Source organism: Triturus cristatus, chromosome 12 (assembly GCF_964204655.1).
Source record: "Triturus cristatus chromosome 12, aTriCri1.1, whole genome shotgun sequence".
In the NCBI taxonomy this organism is placed as follows: Eukaryota; Metazoa; Chordata; class Amphibia; order Caudata; family Salamandridae; genus Triturus; species Triturus cristatus.
Genome location: NC_140595.1, coordinates 813,335,094 through 813,356,211, shown reverse-complemented (window position 1 = coordinate 813,356,211; position 21,118 = coordinate 813,335,094). Strand labels below are relative to the sequence as shown.

Below are 21,118 nucleotides of genomic sequence, written 5' to 3'. Positions count from 1 at the left end.
TACTGACGGTGAATTTTCTGGTATGAAAATGCAACAACTTGATCCGATGACCCTACAAGCTCCGCCCCTATCGGCCAGGATGACGTCAAGGACAAGACGATTTTGAAGCACAACAATCCGCATAGCAGACTGTTCTTCTGTTAAATTGCCTAAGGCGGAAATAGTTTCGTTTACTACTGCTTCAAGGGTTCTGGTTAATCTACGTATCAGCTTACTATTAGTGACTGTACCTATATAAGGAAAGAAACCTTTATTGAAATCTGTGTATTTCTCCCATGCTGTTTCAGTGTAATCGACTATTGGGAGATCTCTCTGCTGTCTATTGTGTACTAAATGAGTATTTCTATGATAATCAGGAGGAGCTAGGAAAACAGGTGGTAGAAGGAATGCTATGTAACAGGTACCATCCCAATCTAAAGGTAGGTGTATATATGCGGTCTGTCCACATATAAAGTAGGAATGACGAGAAGCTCTAAATGTAGACTTGCCTTGATCACTGAATTTTATCACAGTGGTGCATTTACTATGGCCCATGTGTATGGAGCCATTCTTTCTTATGCATAGTTCCCCTTTAACTGGGAATACGGACATGGCAGGCAAAATTGGTGTAGCTTCAGATTCAACGTTCAGGATCATGAGGTTAAGTGTAAAATTACCTAATCCATATACTTCATTTTCTAGATCAGTTCCTGTTCTTTTGGGAAGTCCCTCCTTGTTAGGGTAGCAGACCTTAAGCAAAACTAAGTTCAGGTTTCCCCATACCCAGTTGTCTTGATAAACTGCTGAGTTTGTATCTAAGGAATTAATTAAACTAAACCATGCTCCACAGGAACCATTGTGTGTGAACGGATATGGAAAGAGAGGCAGAATTCCCTTATAGTTCTGATAGGGAGGGAGTCGGCCACATATCCAACAATTTGTAGCATTGCTAGTCTGATGGGAATGATGTAACATACTAATAAAAGTGTTGTTGCGCAGCGCAAATCTATATGACAACTCATGCGGGGGTAATTCACTAAAAGAATGTTCAGCAGTAACATTGTAAACATGTTTAGAAATAGGATAATATATGTGCAACAATATACTTGCAGCGATTATTAAAAGACATAAGAAAAATAAAATTAATAACGTCACTGTGCAATGACTACGCAGTGATTTACAGTACGCATGTTTTTTCAACCTCATTTGATTATTTCTTTCTCTATTCCGGTCCAGAGGATACATGTCAGAGACAAATTCAACCGATTCACCTTGGAGAGGACTTAAACAATCAAATTGTCTGACTGACTGGACCTCAATTTTAGTCTGTATAATTCTGAGTTCGTTTGCTCAACCAAAGGGAGCTTTGAGTCTGTCTTTGAAGAAACACAGGGTTTAGTCTCTATATCGGATGGTAGTCCATGAAATTTCTTGATATGACTTGAATGTATCCAGCCTTTTCGACCTTCGATCTTCACGGCTGTCCTCGTGGTTAACAGTACGAGTTGAGGCGATTTCCACCTAGGATCCAGCTGAGACTTCCGGTCAAAGTTCCGCACTAACACCAAGTCCCCCGGAACTACGTCGTGGGGTTTCACCTCGGTGTTGTCGGGAAAGGCTGCAGCTACCTGTGAACGACAAGATTGTAGTGCAGACATCAAGGAAGCCAGGTAATCTGTCAGCATATTACAGTCAACGTCAGTTATTTTACGAGGTATAGGCGTCCCCCACATATTTGGTGGTCTACCGAAGATCACCTCATACGGGGATAGCCCTGTTCGAGAATGTGCTACCATTCTCATGTAAAAGAGTGCAACTGGTAAGGCTACTACCCAGTCGACACCTTTCTCTCTACATATTTTGGACAATCTAATTTTCAGAGTTTGATTATGTCGTTCCACGAGACCTGCTGCCTCGGGGTGTCGGACACAGTGAAATCTCCATTGATAACCTAACAAAAGTGAAACGTGTTTCATTAGTTCGGATGAGAACGGCTGGCCGTTATCTGAGTAGACAGCACGTGGTAAACCGTACCGTGGGAAGAATTCTCGAACCAACTGTTTGGCAGTAGTCGGGGCAGTGTAATCTGAAACCGGGTATGCCTCTGTCCAACGGGAAAGAGCACAAACAACTACAAGAACGTATTTGAATCCTCGACATCGTTCCATCTGGATATAATCCATCTGGAGGACTTCAAAAGGGTGATCAGGAGGCTGAAATCCACCCTGTTCTACAGGAATGCTTTTACCTGGGTTAAACTGACAACAGATCATACAGGTACGAACCTTTTGTTTAGCTGCTGCTCGTAAATGTTTGTTGAACCAAATGTGTTGAATGCTGTCTAGCATAGCTTTTTCTCCTAGGTGCGCTGGACTATGTATTGTATTAATGATAACTTGGACCATAGAGTCGGGAAGAAACCATATAGATTTTTCCTTCGTCATCCATCCCTGATCGGTTTGGATCCCTCCTAATTCAGTCCATTTCTTTATTTCTTCTGGTGTAGCATGTGTCTGTATGTCAATTACGTCAAGAGCGGGATCCTTAACCATCATGCAGTGTGTTGGTGTAGGAACTATTGTCTTTGTCATGTCAGATGTGTGAGTTTGAGCAGTCTGTTTAGCTGTTCTGTCAGCTAGATCATTGCCTTGGGAAATGATATCAGTAACTTTCGTATGAGCTTTACATTTCATAATTGATATTGCAGTGGGTAGATGTATTGCATCTAATAAGGCATGAATGAGGGGTCCGTGCTTAATGTAGGCACCGTGAGAAGTTAAATAACCTCTCTCTCGCCACAGCACGCCGAAGTCATGGACGACTCCGAATGCATAACGTGAATCTGTGTATATGTTGACTTTCTTATTTGTGGCTTGAATACAGGCTTGTGTCAGAGCAATGAGCTCTGCTGCTTGAGCTGACAAGGTATCAATACAATTTGTTTCAATAATTTCAGTGTCTGTTGTGACGGCATACACGGCCACTAACTCTCCTGTACTTGTTCTCATACATGAACCATCTACATACAACGTCAGGTCTGGGTTTGACAATGGGACGTCTGTCAAGTCTTGTCTGGGTTTCGTCGTGATAGTAATAACTTCAATACAATCATGTGCTAGTGGGTCTGTTCCGTTTACTGGCAAAAGTGTGGCAGGATTCAATGTACTACAACGTCTGATTTCTATGTGTGGCTGAAACAATGTTAGTTCGTAACCGGTGAGTCTTGCTATAGTCAAGTGTTGTGTCTGTGTGCGGTTCAAGAGAACTTCTACTGCATGTGGTACTTGTACTGTCAATGGATGTCCTAATACTATGGCATCGCTTTGTCTGATTGCTAAAGCTGTCGCTGCCACTGATTTCAGGCACGCAGGCAGAGCCTGAGCTACGGGATCTAGTGTACTAGAAAAATAAGCACATGGTTTGTGTGATCCTGCTTGTTCCTGTGTGAGTACTGACAAGGCAGTACCTTCGCGTTCTGTAACAAAGAGTGTAAACGGTTTACTGTAACATGGTGTTGCTAGGACAGGTGCTTGGCATAAAGCTTTCTTTAAACTTTCAAAGGCGTGTGTATGTTCTTGAGTCCAAGGAAGGACAGTCGATGTGGCTGCCTCCTGTGTTGTCAACTGAATAAGTGGTTTTGCTAGAAATGCATACTGAGGGATCCACTGCCTACAATATGAAGTGAGGCCTATAAAAGCCCGCACCTCCTTTTGTGTCTTGGGTACTGACATGTTATCAATTAACTGTATGCGGTCGGGTGTAAGCTGCCTTCCCTCCTTGGACAGCGAGTGACCAAGGTAAACAACTCGCTGGACACAGAATTGCAGCTTAGAAGGGGACACCTTGTGCCCCTTTTCGGCCAAAAAATGTAAAACCGTCAGTGAAGCTTTTTCACATTCAGGTTCGCTTCTAGCGGTGATCAGCAGATCATCGACATATTGAAGCAGGGCAGTGTTGACTGGCATGTGGATACTGTCAAGTTCTCGTTTCAGTGCTTGGCTATAGATGCTGGGGCTTTCTGTGAATCCTTGAGGTGCGCGTGTGAATTTAAAGCTTCGTCCATTTAAACGAAATCCGAACAAGTATTGGCTTTCCGGATCTATTGGGACGCTGAAAAAGGCATTCTTGAGATCAATTACAGTAAAGAATGTTGCTTCAGAATCAATGGCTGTCAGTAATGAAGAAATGTCTGGAACTACGGGGTATTGTGGTACAATACATTTATTTAATTCGCGCAGATCAATAACCAATCGATATACTGGCGGGGCTTTTGGATCAGTTCGTTTAAGAATCGGAATTATCGGGGAATTACATACATTGGAGTCGGTTTCCACAACCACTCCTTGGGTAATGAGCTCGTCAATGATTTGCAGTAAAGCCACTACAGCATCTGGGGGTAACTTGTATTGTCGCATTCGTGGTAGTACCACTCCTGTCTTTAGTGTGACTCGATATGGTGTAATGTTCATGCAACCAACATCTGTAGGGCCTTGTGCCCATAAATGTGTGGGTAAAGTCTGCAGTCGGTGATCCATGCCTCGGGACACATAGTGCCCTTTGAAATCACGTAAAAACAATCTTACTCCTTCCGGAGAACAACATATTATAGCTCCTAGAGCTTTCAATGTTTTTATACCTAACAGGTTTTCTGGACATGATTTAGTAAGCAATAAATCTGTAGTTCGTGTCAAAGGACCAATCGTAAGTGGAAGAGGCTGTGATACCTCATTAATGATAGGTTTTCCTGAAAAACCAAGGGAAATATTCTGTGAGCCTGAGAGGGGTGCCCCTGGAACTTCACTACGTTTTATTGTTGTTCGGCTTGCCCCTGTATCAAGTAAAAATTTCCTATCCTGGCCTAACAGTTCACTGTGTACATAAGGTCCTTCTTGATCTACAGGGACCTCGATAAGGGGTAAGCCAACTTCCCTCTCTATGCTGTTTCATGAGTATCGTTGATAATCAGGGTAGTCATACTGTGCAGTCTGGTACATCTGTCGTGTCGTTGTTGGTGTGGCAGCAATAGGCTGCGGTGGTGGAGCTGGCATAGACTGTTGCGGAGCTGGCATGGCCTGTGCATGCTGCAGAGCTCCTTGTTGGTTCTGATCCTGTCTAAGTGGCCGCGGTCTTTCTTTTGTATTACCTATGGCGATATTATGTTTTAAAACTGGACAATCGTGTACATAATGACCTGGCTGTTTACAATAGTTGCATGTCCCTTTTACAGAAACTGCTGAAACACTGGACTGTGTCATACCCTTTTTATGACCGTCAGCTGGAACTGTCTGGGAAACTAGCATTTTCATTTTCGTGTCTTTCATGCGTCTTTGTTCATGTTCTTGTTCCTCTCTAATTCTATTGTGATGGTACTGTAGCATTTGTAACATTTGTGACGGAGTGTTACCTTGCCAGGTACTCTCGAATTTCAATACTCTATTCTTAACTTGGGGCAGGGCATTTTCAACTAATTTTGTCACAAACAGATGTGGATAAGATTCGCTACTTGCTTTTATTCCACTATTTATACCAAAACATTTTTCGAATCGGGCATAAAAATCACTAGTGTCTTCATCTTGCTTTTGTTTACAGGCTGAGATTGCACCCCAGTCTTCCTTTTTCATAGTTAATAAACGTGGCAGTACCTGTACTAGTAAACCTGGTAGTGTTTTGGTCTTTTCCCCAAGCCCTGAACCTGGACCTCGAGCTTTTTCTTCGTTTTCTAATGCTGTCCAATGTATCTTCTGGTCTCCCACCTCCCAATCCTTTTCCTTGAGTTTTTCGTAAATGCCCGCAGGCATTAATACCTTCAATATTGTCATAATGTCGGGATAGGTATATTCTCCCATGAGCAACATGTCTTTAATTTCACGGTGGAAACCCGCTGGGTCTTTGTCATGACTGGGTACCACTTTCTTCATTTCTAATAGTTCTATTTTAGATATGGGTGTGTATACAAACACACGTTTAAACTGATTGTCATCACCTTTTATCGGGTGCACTTCGCGTAAGGGATTCTGTCTATCCATATAATACGTCGTTCTTTCCTTGATGGGCAGTGAGACATGTTCGGGGCATACAAAAAGAATATACTGCTTTCTGCATTCTAGTATTTCTCTAATTAACTCAGTACCTGAACCTCTCCATTTATTCGTGAGTAATTCAGTCAATATATCAGGTAAGGGACCAGGATCGGAGTGTTGGCTTTTATATAATGTAAGGAGTTGTTGAATCATGTAGATACCAGCTAAACGCTGTTCATCTGGGTTGAGGTTCAAAAACGTGTGTGCTAGTGTATCATCACTATATTTTCCAGGACTGTCAACCCAGTGAACGGCTGACCTGGCTAATTCTTGTTCGTCCATAGAATCGAGTATATGATAACCCCTTCGTTCTCGGAGCAATTTGTCAGCGGCTTGGAACGCATGTTCGGGGGACCTTATATTTATTATTGGGTTTTGGAAGTTTCTGTTATTATCTGGACGTATCGGGCGTATCGGATCAGTAAAGCATCTAGTATTATTGCAAGATCTTCCTCTACCTACATAGGCCATAGTTTCTAACTGTCCTGTGGGCAGTTCTATTTCCTCCTCCTCTTCGGTTTGTTCAGGCTGGTCTACTGCTAATCTTTCTTCGTGTATTCGTTCTACTTCTTTGCGTATTTTTCGGCACATAGCTATTATACTTAATCGTTTATCATGTCTCCCTTCTGATATATTCCGACTCCATGTGGTAAGAATTTGCATTTCTTCCGGATTTACTCCTAGTCGGTCTTGATTTCTGACCACACAATTTATGAGGAAACGTAACAGTTCCCCCTGTATCTCCACTTTCTGGTACTCCAAGGCTCTATTAATACTTTCAGAATCTCGCCATGACTGGACAAAATGATATATATTTTCTAAATGTGTAGTCATTCCTGGTAGCCTCCCTAAATATATTGCAGCTCGTCGGATACGTAATGAGGCCAGCAGCATTTCATCCTTTTTGCCGGGCACAGGGTCATATCTACAATCTATTAGAAGTTCCTTAAGCGTGTCTGGAGTTACTAGTTTGGGCGTACGTTGGTGAGCTAACTCTTGAAAGGAAAGTTTATTTACTCTGGGTGGCGTGGAAAAGATGTTTGTTGTACCTCCTGTAGCACCGCCTGGGGTGCTGGGTGTAAAAGGATTCGTTGAACGTGATATAGCAACCATAGGTGTGGGTACAGCTGTAGAAACAGATGTGCTTGCCGGAACTTGTGTCGGAATTTGTTGTTGCGGAGGTACAGACGGAGGGTCTTGGCGTTGAACCCCCTCGGCAGGCGGTCTATGTGGTGCAGTATTAGCATACTCGGGAGCTGCGTCGTCTAAATAAGAGGAAAGGAAAACATCTTCTGCGGTTCTGGGATGCCCTTTGGGATGTGCTTTTATCGGAAACAATGGGGGTGGCAAGTCTTTGGGTATCTCCAGAGTAGCCTTAGGTAACCCTTCGGCCAGAAGAGGATACATACCATTCATAAGGGCATTTCTTTGTCTGTCTACTTGTTCTGCTTTTACTCGAGTACCTTCTTCAATTAATAGATTTTCTCGAACTTTATTTGAATTCTCCTTACTCTTCTCTTCCTGTCTACGTGCTTTTTCTGTACGTCTATACGATTCTTTACGCCATAATTCAATGGCATCTTTCTGTGATTGTCTAGCTTTCTTTTTCCATAATTCTTCCTCTACTTTCATGATGCAATCTGCGTCCCAGGTCCCAGCTGCGGGCCACCTCTGACTTTCTGGTAATTCCTTGGTGTAGTCTACCCATAAATCAAGAAATAATATGGCATCTAGGCCATGTTTATGATACATGAAGTACCCTGGAGTGTCCCTAGGAGGAATGGGAACAGCTTCTTCGAGTACCCCTTTTCTAGTTTTGATCTGTCTTAATTTCGAAAAGAGCGGCATATTGAAAACTGATCTGATACCTAATTCTGAACACGTTTAATACAACAAAACACAATAATGAACAGTCATTCACACCACAATATGCAGAACGTATTTAAAACATTTAACATTTAATGAACAACAATGATGGCCATTTAGGGAACTAGTCACTAAGCATGATACTCGACACTAACTAGGTAACTCTGAATTATATACTAGACATACTAGATATACTGCTAAACAGTACAGATACACTGCTGAAACAGTGCAGACCGGATTTGTGTACCCAAACCCGTCTTGACCGGCACAACCTATGTGCACGTCAGAACGCCTCCCCGACAATGGTACTCACCGGGTAGCTCGGAACGGAAGGCCTCGGAACTGAACTTGAACTGGACTTGGACCGGACTGGACTCGACTCGATACTTCGGAACTTCGGAACCTGGTGGGCCTCTGTATACCTCGGATCTTGCTCTCTCAGCTAGGCTCTGGTCGGGATACTTCGCACTTCTCACCGCCTCGTCTGGGTGTTGATCGCAGCCTCAGTTACCCCCGCTCGGCAGGAGGGAGATACAGGAAATCCTGTGGGTACGCGTTGTTGTCCGTCCAGCTGTGGCAGGAGACCGGGCCTGCAACGCACCGCCGGCGCGTGAGATGAGAAAGTGTCCCTGTTCGGGCGCCATTTATGTGGTAAATAATTTAATTACCGGTACTTAATTTGATGCGGAAAAACTATAATAATAGCTCAGTAAAATAAGAGGCAGAATCCGTGGTATTAGAGGTTCGGAACGGGCTTTATTCCAAAATCAATTCGAATTGATGGACTCCATATTCCATCACCACGAAGGTTCAGGAAGTGAAGAACAAACTTTATTGACAAGTAATCATTTTTATACAATAGGCATTACAGTGAAACAGATGCAGGAGGCGTAACAGTTGATCACAAAGATAAGAACATACATGCGTAACTAAAATGGGTGTAACTGGGCGTAACTTAAAGAACGTCATTGGATATGATGTCATAAATGGGTGGTTCCACGGAAGAATTTCGCAATGTCAGCAGAAATACTTGGCAGAGATGCGCGCGCAGCAGCATGACGTGTGATTGACGTGTAACTAGAGGATAAAAGGGACTTGACATTTAGCTCTACATGTGGAGACAAAAGTCTGGGGTTATGTCAACCTAATCCCAAATCATATCTAATATCCTATGTTTAAAGAACAGTGTTATCCAAAAAGAGAGGTCTCTTAGGATAGAATCTTATTCTATACTGACTATACTGACTGTTAGTGCGTGTACAGGCGTCTAAGTGTCTACACTAGATGCGAGGGCAGAAATCTTCCATAGTAACAGGGCTATGAATTACTTGCATGAGGGCAGCGAGGCCTGGTCCTTTGCACGGTAGCTGGAGGAATGTTTACCTAAACTACTAGACAGGAATGCATCGGACGAGGAGCGGAGCAGAGCAGATAATCTTGAAGGTGAAATACAGTTTTTGGCAGGCAGACAGACAGGCCGAGTCAGGCACCGTTAGCCGCGCAGGGAGTAAGACAAAGTTCATGGATACAGATGCGAGCTCAGACTGGAGCTTTCAGAGGCAGAAGGCAGAAAAAGGCTTAATGGCAGAATCAGGGCCTACTCGTCTGGACTGTAAAATGGGATAAATGAACCATATAAAGCCGGTGGCCTTTCATACTTAGGAATAGAATATCCGGCCCATTCATGGCGGATCTGAAAGAGGACATGTTGACGGTGGACGCACATGTGTTTGCGTCTTCATAACTGGAACTGGAGGAAACATACATGTACTTATGATTTATACATGAAACCGTTGGGGTCCAAGATAGGGGACATAACCGACCATAAAAATCCATATTTCCACAGTTTGATCGTGAAGGTGTGCCTAAGGATATTCTAACTGATAATGGTGTTCATTTCACCTCCGAGACAATGAAAGGATTGCCAGTATGTAACTGAGCCTGTTGGAGGCTGAGCAGTCCAGACACAGGGTCAGTTGAGCCTGGAAACCCCTTGCACAGTCAGCTCTTATGGGCACATCAATAAGCTGGGAGAGAAAGAAAACACAGAAATCTGGAGTTCCTTCATCATGGATTTCACAACACCAGTTAGGAGTCCCAGTTGACTTCCCTGAACCAACTCCCTAGCACCCTGTTAACTGGACACTAAGGCCCACATGCATCAAAGCAAAAACCGGTCGCAAACGGGCAGATTCTCAGAATCTGCTCCTTTGCGACCGGTATTTTTGCATTTGGGATGCATCATCCCAAATGCAAAAATCGCAATTTAAGTAATCTCTAAATTGCGATTATTTAAATTGCGATTGCATTTAAGGAATCTCAAATTGAGATTCCTTAAATGCAATGCACTAAAGTAAAAAAATTAGCGATTTCGCTAATAGGTGGAGAAAATTACCATGAAGTTGAACTTCATGGTAATTTGTAAAAACGTTGAAAAATGCACTAAAGTGCATTTTTCAAAGTTCCATTTTACACACACACATGCCCTTGGGGCATGTGTGTGTGCAAGATGTACTCATATGCAGATTTCAGGGGTGCGACAGGGTGTCCTTTTGACACCCTGGCACCCTTGAAATTGCATGAGCAATTTGCGATTTTCTAATTGAGAATCGCAAATTGAGAAGGTCTTCCCATTCATTCCTATGGGCCTCTAGGCCCATAGGAATGAATGGGGAGGTATTCCTTAATTGCGAGTCGCAATTTGCGAGTCGCAATTAAGGAATGTTTAGGAATCACTATTTTTTAAGCGATTGCTACATGCATAGCCTTTTGCTATTCCTTATTAGCGAATCCTTATTTTTCGCTAATAAGGAATCGCAAATGGCATTGTTGATGCATGTGCCAGTAACACTCTTGACATTGCGATCTAATCTATGGTGCCCGAAAGCCACCACAATGACTTGGGGGAGATACCTGTTCATTTCGGGAGCTTTCGGTGACTTTACTTTTTGGAATAGTTTTGTGTGGTTCTTCACCACCCGAGCTCAAGCCCACTGAGTTGCCTCTACATGAACCCAAGGTTGTCAAGAAAACTAAGCCCAGAAGCATACTTTCAACAGCAAACCTGGTACATGCCAGCATTTTGTCTTGTGCATTTGATCTATTTACTGTGATCGATTAACAGTCCATAGTATCATACAATAGACCCAAGAGTAGCCAGAGATGCCCAAAGGTTCATCCAGATGATACCACTGGGCATATCCTTCCCTCTATTGGGGTTGTTTGATCTTAGCTCATAAGTTACATCATTGTGTTTGGAGGAAGCATCTTGGCCCCAGGAAGTGTTAGGACCCTCTACTCTGTTTTCCAATAACAATGAGTATTTTGGAAAACCATAGGTCAGACAGAACATGAGGTTTATTGCATATAATCACTTACATCACAAAGTTCCTAATTTCAAAATGCTACTTCTCCTCTAGGAGTACACCTTGACTGCTGGCTTTTGCTGTCCTTGGAGTGTTAGGTGAAAACAAGGACTAACTAAGCTAATCCGATGGCGTGTACTACTATCTGAGGTCTGGGGAGCCCAGTGTTTACTAAAAGCACCCACTGCTTAGTTACCAGTAACTGCCCCAGGACCCAGACCAAATTTTCCACACACTTTTTGCTTCAGATTCATTTCTACTTGCTCGTTTTATTTAGGTTTCTCCATTGCACTTCATTGGTTCACACTGTTCACCATTTTCCTTCTTTGTTTCCAATATTATCCATCCACTTACTTTCTTTCCAACACCAGCCCATTACTCTGCTTTATTTTTGACCCCTCCGCATTTCACCCGCATTCTCTACCCTCCTGTTTTATCTTTTTTCCAAGCACCCACCCCCTTATCATTCCACCCCTACATTCTTTGCCCCACACTCATTTTGTTTCTCTTGTCCTTTCACATGTTTTGCCTCATTCCTATGTCCATTCTCTTTTTGTTTCTCTCCTTCCTTTACTCTGTCCTCTGATTCTTTTTAGTCAGCTCTTTTCTATCCTCTTCCCGGTATGTTCTGTTCTTGTTTTCCTACAGCCCTTCAGTACATCTCTTGCTATTTAATATCTACTCTTTCTATCATTCCAATTTTCCTGTCTGAATTTTTCCTTTTTCGTTTTTTCTCCATTTAAACATTTTGCCTCCCAGGTTTCTTTACCCATTCCTGTTCTCTAGCTCTAATCTGCTCCCTTCCTCATCTACCCCTAATTATGTTAATCTCCAAATTCACTGGAATCCTGAAACTATTTCTTACTCTCCTAAAAGCTGCTCTCCATGATAGAGACAAGTGATGGGCAGCAGCCACTGCGGCCATGTCATCTCTACACGGATCTCACTTTAGGGGTCCGTGACTGAAGCGAAGTGTACGTCTACATTCCACGTCACCTTGCGAACGCTACCGCAAACTTTAAATCCCTGTTGTCCTTCGTTCTCTCAAAATCCCTGAAACTCTTCTCTTGCTTTCAGAATAAACACAGTACCGTAAGTGAATGATTCTCTGGGTACGGTCCCAAAAACGTGAGGTCCCTCCCATAATCTAACGACAAGAATCCCTCGACCACTACCATCAATTCTGAATTATTTCTCCATATTGCACCTCAGGCTCCCTTCACTTCTACAACCCTTTGCTCAGCTACGTCTGAGCACAATCCCTCTCCTCTGCCTCCTACCTTCTCTTGCTGCTTTAGATAATCCACTTCTTAGTTCATCCTCTTGGTATTTGCTGTATATACCTTCTTCCCTTTTTTAGCCTTAAGGCCTTTTATTAGTTTTACCTGAACCCCATTGTTATACATAATTTATATAATTCTTTCCCCTTCATCCTCCTGATGTTATCTTATTTTCTGACTGGATATTACCCTTGTACTGTTGTTTTTCGTCTCTTTGTAGAGGGATCCGACACCATCTTGGTGTTCTACATCATATACAACACCACATAAAAATTACCCAAACAAGTAAAACAAATAAACCTTGGTCTTTCCCTTCTTTCCCTCCTGCCACCTTGCTTGGATGTGATCCACCGTCCTTAGCTTTTCCCTTTTCTCCTTCAAAGCCCATGTCCATGGGCTCCTTACCTGCGTCAGGTGGGAGGTAGAAGACGAAGATTGCCAGGATGGTGATCAGGATGCAGGGGATGATGATGTTGATGATGTAGAAGAGGGGCTTGCGCCGGATCACCAGGTAGAAGCTGATATCCTCGTACAGAGGGTCCCCGGACAGCGTGTTCTTGCACGCAGCCTTGTGGCGAATTTCCCACTGACCGTTCTCTGATGGCAAAATGTTAAGATCAGAATTCTTTTACTACACAGGTAGAAATATATCCATTTGTTGTTACCATAACATGTTGTACCTAACTGCAACTTAAAAGTGATATTAGTTCCCTAAAAATTGACAATGTTGATATATTGAGATTGGAAAACTCACAAGTACATTTTGTGCCTCAACAACTTAGGGCCTGAGTTAGAGTCTGGCGGACAGGGTTCTAACTCAAAAATGCAACGAAGGACCCGGTCCACCACACCCGCTTTATTGAGAGCCAACATAACGGTCCCTGGGACAAAGAAGCAAGCACTGCTCTGTGCATTTACAATAATTTAAGACAAAGCTTAGATCATCGCTAATTCCAGAATACTTTGTGGCACATTGTGCCACATTCCTAAAATGACAGGAAAGGACACCCCCTTTTGGTGGGACACAAAACATATTTTTAAAGTTGTTAAAACATAATAAATGCATTCATTTCCATACCTTGTAAAGCACAACACCCTTAGTTACTTTAGAGTGCAGAAAAACAAGGCACACTTGATAATACACATGTGCTACTCTCACACGCAGACAACTTTCTCTTGACATTTATAGAGCATTCTAGGTGCTTTCTTTAGACTCATGAGGGCCATGGGAAAATCAGGATTGAACCATATATTCTGATTTGTATTGTATTTTGGCATATGAGTGCTTTTCCTATGGAAAAATTCCTCCGGAAAGTATCTGGAGAAGTTTCCTTGTAGAAAAGATAGGAATGAGTGAGAACGAGTTGGTTCCAATGCAGAAAAAACAAAAACAGAAGCCGCGCCTCATTTTGGCGCTTGAAACCCGAGACCGGTAGGCAGAAGCTGATGTTCCTGGTAAAAGGGGCCTTCCATCGGCCACATGAAAATAAGGAAATGAGGTTGTTTTCTTCTCAACTCAGCCAGTAATGTGCTGGTAGATGCCACTGTATCCTTCTGAAGTTATTTTGCTCCAGGTCAAGCATGCACTTTCAGCTTGGAGAAGGAGTACTTGACTTTCCTAAAGGTTTTCCCTCTCTCTCTCTGTGTTCAAGAGTCATTTAGAAACCCTAATTGGGTTCGGATATATCCCCACCCGCACGGCCCATATTTAGAGCAATACATCTCTTCAGGGCATAGACCCGGGTAGACCCTTTATATATTTGCAATCAATTTTCAACTGAATGAGATAGCGTCTCATCAGTTTGATTATTTTTCCGGCAGGGCACCTGCCAGACTTGCCCCACATTCTGATTAAATGCAAGACATTGTCACAAAGGAGATGATCATTGAACAGCCCTGGGCGCGTGGGATGAAGCGGATACACCAATACATCATTAGAGCAAGCAACACATTCCCTTCATTCGGACTCATAGAGCAATAAGCAAACACATGACATTCTGCTTCTCAAAGGACCATGGGCATTCAATGTTGCCAGCACCCAGGTGTTTCCCGGTGTCTACTCCCTTGCCACCAGGCCTGATCAAGAAAGTGACCACAGAGCAGCTTAAGCTCCAGGCAGAGACCGTGGTCCGCGCCATCTTTGAAAAGTGATTTTCACCAGAGACATTCCATAGGAGAGGTAGGATGGATCCCTCTGTGGAGCTTGATGGGCAGATGAATGAAGAATCTAAACATGAGTGTACTAGGCCCTTATCAGAAGAAGGAGTATACCCACACCATGCTCGATACAAACCTCAGGGGGTCTTCTTCCACCTGCATAAGTCTCCCAACTCCGATATTACCCTCGGGGGGGGGGGGAACCTGGCCTCCTCTGTACTGTTGTACGGTGGTATGGCGACACATGGAGGGGTACCATTCTCCCCATGGACTGCCTGGACTGCCCAGGTAACAACATCTGTATAGTGCCAACTACCTTAAAGATTGCTTGGCACTGAGCTTCCTCAACTACGACCGCGACCGGGAACATGTGATCAATAGCTCCAGTGGCGGATGATAGTGGATAATCCAGAGGCAGAGTTCCAACATTCGGCTCAATTAAATTAGTGATGAGAATTAATTAACAGGAAAAAGTAGTCATAAAGGAGTTTCATCAACAGTTTACAAAGCAACAGTTCAGATAAATAGAAGAAGTATAAGGAACAGGCTTGTGGTACCAAATATCTGAAATGCATTCAATTTTAATAGTAACTATTTCTGTATATTGAACTCAACTTCGGCATGAAATAAGGAATTGTTAGTCAGAACTTGCTTTTCATTTCAGGAGGCCTTTGTAAAAGTGGGTGATTAGGGCATGCCACTGTTGGTTTTTTCTCATATGTGTATCATGTCATATGCGTAAATCATGTATCACTCCCTGCTCAGCCCTACGTTCCATGATTCTGGTCAACGTTTCCATGTTCTACCCTTCTTCCACCTCGTCACTGTTTTCCATCCCCACTCGCCCTACCTTCATGCACCCTTCTGCACCGGTGCCTGTACGACTGCTGCTTAGGCCTCACCTACAAAGGTGTTTTCGGAAATGACCACCTCCTTCACCTCCCGGCCTTTCTCGTCTATTGCCAGCTCCAGCGTCATCTCCGTCGTGTCATAGGTGTATGAGCGGAATATCATACTGCAATTCTGCCAGTCGAAGGGGAAGTATGTGACCTGCAAGACCGAGAGACAAGAGACCTGAGCCTTAGAATAATATTTATTGTTTATTCTTGTCAACTATTACAAATCCCCTTCATGCAAGACCAATGAGCAATGCCGGTTGTAGACCGAACTACCAGCAGTTTCCTACATTGTTGTGGATATACAACTATCAGATCCGTAGAAAGCCGGGGATCACCACTCTATCCAATCAAACTAACTCTGTTTAGTGCCAACAGACAACCATTCATCCATCTAGGCTGACAAACGCCTGTACATGGAATGAAATTAACATTACATATTGCGGGCTACAATGTACCTATCCATTGAGGGAAGCAAACACCAGTCAATACAAACGTACAAACATCTCGCCATGCAAGCCAGGAAATAGTTCTTGCTACAGAAAAGGGAATGGCTTGCACTGAAAGCCAAGAATGCCTTCTGTGCTTACGCATGAGATCCATACAGGAGGGATAATGCTTTGTGATGTTGACTAACAAATACCTCTCCATGCAAGACAACCAACATGTAGACATGCAGGTGCACACAAACACCGGTCCATGCAGTTGTACAAACATCTACACTTGCAGGGCAGATAATAGTTATTGCTGCAGAAAATGGAATGGCTACACTGAAAGCCAGGAACACCTTCCACGTAGACCCCAGAGCAGATCCATGAAGGAAGGCTCATGCCTTGTGGTGTTGACCAACAAATACCTCTCCATGCAAGACAACCAACATGTAGACATGCAGGTGCACACAAACACCAGTCCATGCAGTTGTACAAACATCTACACTTGCAAGGCAGATAATAGTTCTTGCTGCAGAACATGGAATGGCTACACTGAAAGCCAGGAACACCTTCCACGTAGACCCCAGAGCAGGTCCTTGAAGGAAGGCTCATGCCTTGTGGTGTTGACCAACACATTTGACAAATACCTCTCCATGCAAGACAACCAACATGTCAAAGAAGCACAGCAAACGCATGTTGCGGGCAGGCTAAAGCTCTACCACATGCCCTCATGCAATCATACAACCGGCCCAACTAATGCAAAGCCGTGCAGGCTTGTGGGGTCAACCTGTTCTGTCTCAAGCCTGAGGGCCTTCGGAACAAGCATTAGTCCTCCGTGCAAAGTCCGGGATGTATGTCTGGAAACCGACTGACATCTGATGCCTGGAGCAAGGCTGGCCAATGAGAGGAACACTCTCCTTTGACCACTTCTGGCTGCAAGACCTGTGTGACTTGAGGGATAGCTCTATCTTTGCAACCGCAGCCTGTAGGATTTGCATCATGTGATGAGGTAAGCAGTTATCAGAGAAGAAAGACTGTACCTGGATGCTGCAGCTGCTGCGATACAGCGCAGGCGGCGACCAGCTGACCTCGCCATCATGTGACACCAGAAGATCCACCGGCAGGGCGATGTCAAAGTTCCCGTCATTGCTGCCAAGGAAAACGAGATAGGATGAAATAATGGGGGGGGGGGGGGGTAAGAGTGATGGGAGGACGTACCACATGTGAAGAAGGGGGAGGAAGAGGTAGTAAAAGTGAGAGACGAAGGAAACCAGAAGAGAATAACTATAAACACAATTTAAAAAAATATACTGTTAGAGGTCAGCGCAAAGGGAAGAGAGAACAGAGGCAATACGTGTGAAGGAGTAAAAAGGAATGAAAACTAACATGGATCTAAAAACTAAAAGGCAACAAAGAAGGAAACAGGATAGAGGGGCAGCACAACAAAGAAGAGTTTGAACGATAAAAAAGGAAGAGAGTCAAGAGCATTAAATGGATTGATAAAGTGATTTAGCTGAAAACATAGGAAGAATAAAAGATGACAAGGGACTGAGGAAGAAAGGATTTGGATAAAAAACAAAAACGGGAAGTCAAGAAAGAAAGGAAAATATGATGAATGAAAAAGAACAAGGAAGATGCACTCGAGAAACATTGCCACTTGCACCATTTCAATAGGAACCACATTATCCATTTGTGTGATATGGTTTCCTGTGTTGCATTCCGTGGAATGTAGTCAGAGTTCACTTATCTTAAATTAAAATTACAGACTAAACAATCACTGGGAAGGCCAGAAGGCCTGGTCTTAATGTACCAGTGCTAGTAGATAAAGACAGTCAGAGAGGCTGCTTCCCAGCACTGCTGCACAAATGGTGTTTATCACATTAAACCTGTTCTATTGGATGCAGGGAAAAAACAGCAAAAGTGAATTGCCTTCTAGGAGTAATGCGTAGGGGAGATAAAAAAAACGGAAGGCGACTATGTAATGTGATTATACGTTTCAGAAATAAATAGTCTCTTACGCATTCCAATGGAAGCACTACATAGTAGGCGCAACGTTGCACCAACTAGCCAATGGCATGAGTCGAGAGAGTAGTACCCCCTAAGCGGAGCCAGAGTCCACTCTAGCGTCCAGCCAGCCCAAACAATAATTTGTGAAGGAAATCCCAGGAGGGGAACATTTGCGTTCTTGTGACCTGTAGTGAGTGGTTACCCTACAAGAAACAGGAGGTAAAGATCGAAAAGTGAAAGGAAAGCGTGAAATAGAAACAGCAGAACACGTAGTGTATAATTCGCGTTTTTACTGTTACATGAATACACACAAATGAAACACTTGTTAAAAACCTAATGTTAAAAATACATAACGTTCCTTAAAAATCATCTCAAACCCCACAGTAGGCAAAAGCACAGAGAAAGGAAGAGAAAGAAGCCCTGACATAGCCAATTAATCTTGCATTTAAAAGGCAAGTGTCCACCGATTGGCCTTGCCAATGCTTAGTTGCACTGTTGCTTGAGGCACATTTAATTTATTGTTTTAGTTTACTTTTCCTCCGGTCTATTGGAATAGTACATAAAAAATGGCCACAGGCACAATGCAAATCATGTGTATGCACGTGCACGCTTGGCGGCCACAGAACTGCCACCATTCCAAGATGGTCGACAGTTGTACACATGCGTGGGGATGCATAGGCACGCACGCATCGTGATTCGCTAGAGGCTATTTCAGCTTTTTTACCGTATCATGGCCATGTCAGAACAGTACACTAAAAAAAATGTTTTAAAGTGTGCAGAGCCTTCAAAAATTGAAGAGCGCACCTGATAGAATTTAGTAACACCTAGGCCCTCTAAAATAAAATCAAAAAATGTTAAAGGAAATAGCATGGAACAGGACGAGGGAAGCCCCAATAGGAAGCAGACGAGCAGGCAGGAATTGAAACACATAGAGAGATTGCAGAAGTTGGGGGAACGCCAAATTAAACAAGCATTGGCATAGCCAATAGGTCTCGCATTTGGGACCTTATAAGTGTTTAGCCATGCAACAGTTGCATAACTAAATACTTATAAGGTCCCAAAAGCGAGACCTATTGGCTATGCAAAGCGGCCGTGCGAAAGTGAAAGTGATCGCGATCACGATCAAACATCAAAGCGGCACATGCAATGTAGCTCTAGGCTGGCCTGGTAGCACTTTTTGGAGCCCTCTCAATAAGTCTCGCCAGACCAGCGCATGCGCTGGGTCAGGCGAGACCTAAAAAAGAAAGAAAAATGTAAAAAGCAAGGCATTAAAGCCAATGTGTGTGTGATCTACATTTTTGGGCAAGGCCTACGGTTTGCTAGCGACATCTTGGGGACATTCGGAAAGCTTCCCTCGGCATTCATTCCACCCAATGCTTACCATTGGCTCGGTTGTTGTATCTCACATTTACTTGTTGGCTTTATTTGTTTAGGATGTCCCGCTCGAGGTCTTCCCTTGTGAAAAACATCTCTTATTTACTGTAACCTTCCAAGTGCTTCCTTTATGTAAACAGGTCTGTAAATCTTATTATCTTGTCACATTTTCTGTGCGTTCGAAAACAGAGGTCTAATGTCAGGCTCTGTCTTCCGAGGGAGCTTTGTGTTTACTTTTCTTTCTCTTACTTCAAAGTGAGAGGATTTATGTGACAATCTTGCCGTGAAAGGTTTTGTTTCTAACCTCGCCTTGTTCTTCGAGGAAAAGATTGATACGTTTCTGGATGACATCAAGGATGCCTTCCAGTCTAGCTGCCCATCTGCAGTCACCGCACTCTCAGAAAATATATAATTAGGGAGTCTCTCTCTCATTCCTCATGTATCCCTCCCGTGACAATTAACATATGTGACAATTCAAGACATAGGTTAGAATATGTTGAATCCATCTCCGATGACACCTTCCTCTCCTTAGCCAGATCCACCTCTTCTGGCTCCCCTCTAGACCCTTTGCCGCACAGGATCTGGAAAAGCTTGGTGGTAGAGTCCTTCCCACCGTTACGGCAGATTTGCAATCAATCGTTGGCCTCCGATATAGCACCTCAGACTTGGAAAAAGAAAAACATGGTCTCTTCCATTTTGAAACAAGCATTTACAATGCAATGGTCTCGGCATTGGTAAAGTTAGAGCTATTGGCATTGCTCATGACATTATTTTTGTTTATGTTTTTGTTTTTAAAACATTTAAAGAAACGGCATTGTCATGAGCAATGCCAATAGCTCTAACTTTAACAATGCCGAGACCGTTTGCATTCTGCACTAGCTTGAATCACACAATTCTAACATTTCCTACACACAGATTTCAAAACAATCCAGTCAAAATAGAATAAAAGGGATCCACCACAATATAGCTTCTCTAAACATCCTTCAAACTTCTGATTTTCTGCAACAAAATTAGATACATTGGACCAACTATGGATAGCCCCATTGATGGCAAAAAAATAACTGACGGAGCCAAACCTCTGCAATCCCCACTACAGGGACGAGTCAAACATGCTGCAAGGGACCAGAAGTTGAAGTGACAACATGCCTTCATGCCATTGAGCCGACATGCTTCAGAAAAAAAAAGTGCGCGCAACTGGTCAATCTCGAAAAGGGTGCTTGGAAGCAGGTATTAGAATTAGTTGAGGGAATCGCTTGAAGCTTCCTAATCTGTTTAAAAATAATGGCACTCCTTACAGAATGAGTATCACTAAAATCTACATTTTGTAAGCACGTGTTATCTAAAATTTTCCGCATTTTGTACCAGCCTAATATACTGTATGCAATGCAAGTTTCAAATACCTTAGTCACAGTACTTTCTGTTAAAGACTGAGACCCGTAGCACTAAACATACGCAAATCACTAATCTCCCCGCAACAACCTTTTTTCCCCCCACTGCAATTTCTGTGTTGGCTAAGCACCAGATCAAACTATACAGGGATCATGAAAGTACTGTGAAAAAAAAAACCCGCACTTACACAAGTGCCCACTATTGTGTTTTACACAGGGAGCCTCAATCAAGGGACATCAAACAAGCATCTACTACACTTATCGGAATAGAAGTGATTTTCCATTTTTAACGTTC

The 21,118-nt window shown here is 43.2% G+C and overlaps 1 protein-coding gene across 2 annotated transcripts in view; it reads right to left on the bottom strand.

Annotated features, from left to right (window-relative positions):
- Positions 1–21,118, bottom strand: part of CHRNB1 (cholinergic receptor nicotinic beta 1 subunit) — a 185,536-nt gene that overhangs the window by 42,711 nt on the left and 121,707 nt on the right. For both annotated transcript variants that reach the window (XM_085639178.1, XM_085639179.1), the window contains 3 exons: positions 17,095–17,203; positions 15,630–15,777; positions 12,976–13,167 (listed from right to left, as the gene is read on the bottom strand). In XM_085639178.1, coding sequence (XP_085495304.1) covers positions 12,976–13,167; positions 15,630–15,777; positions 17,095–17,203 — 449 coding nt within the window. The remainder of the gene's footprint in view (positions 1–12,975; positions 13,168–15,629; positions 15,778–17,094; positions 17,204–21,118) is intronic.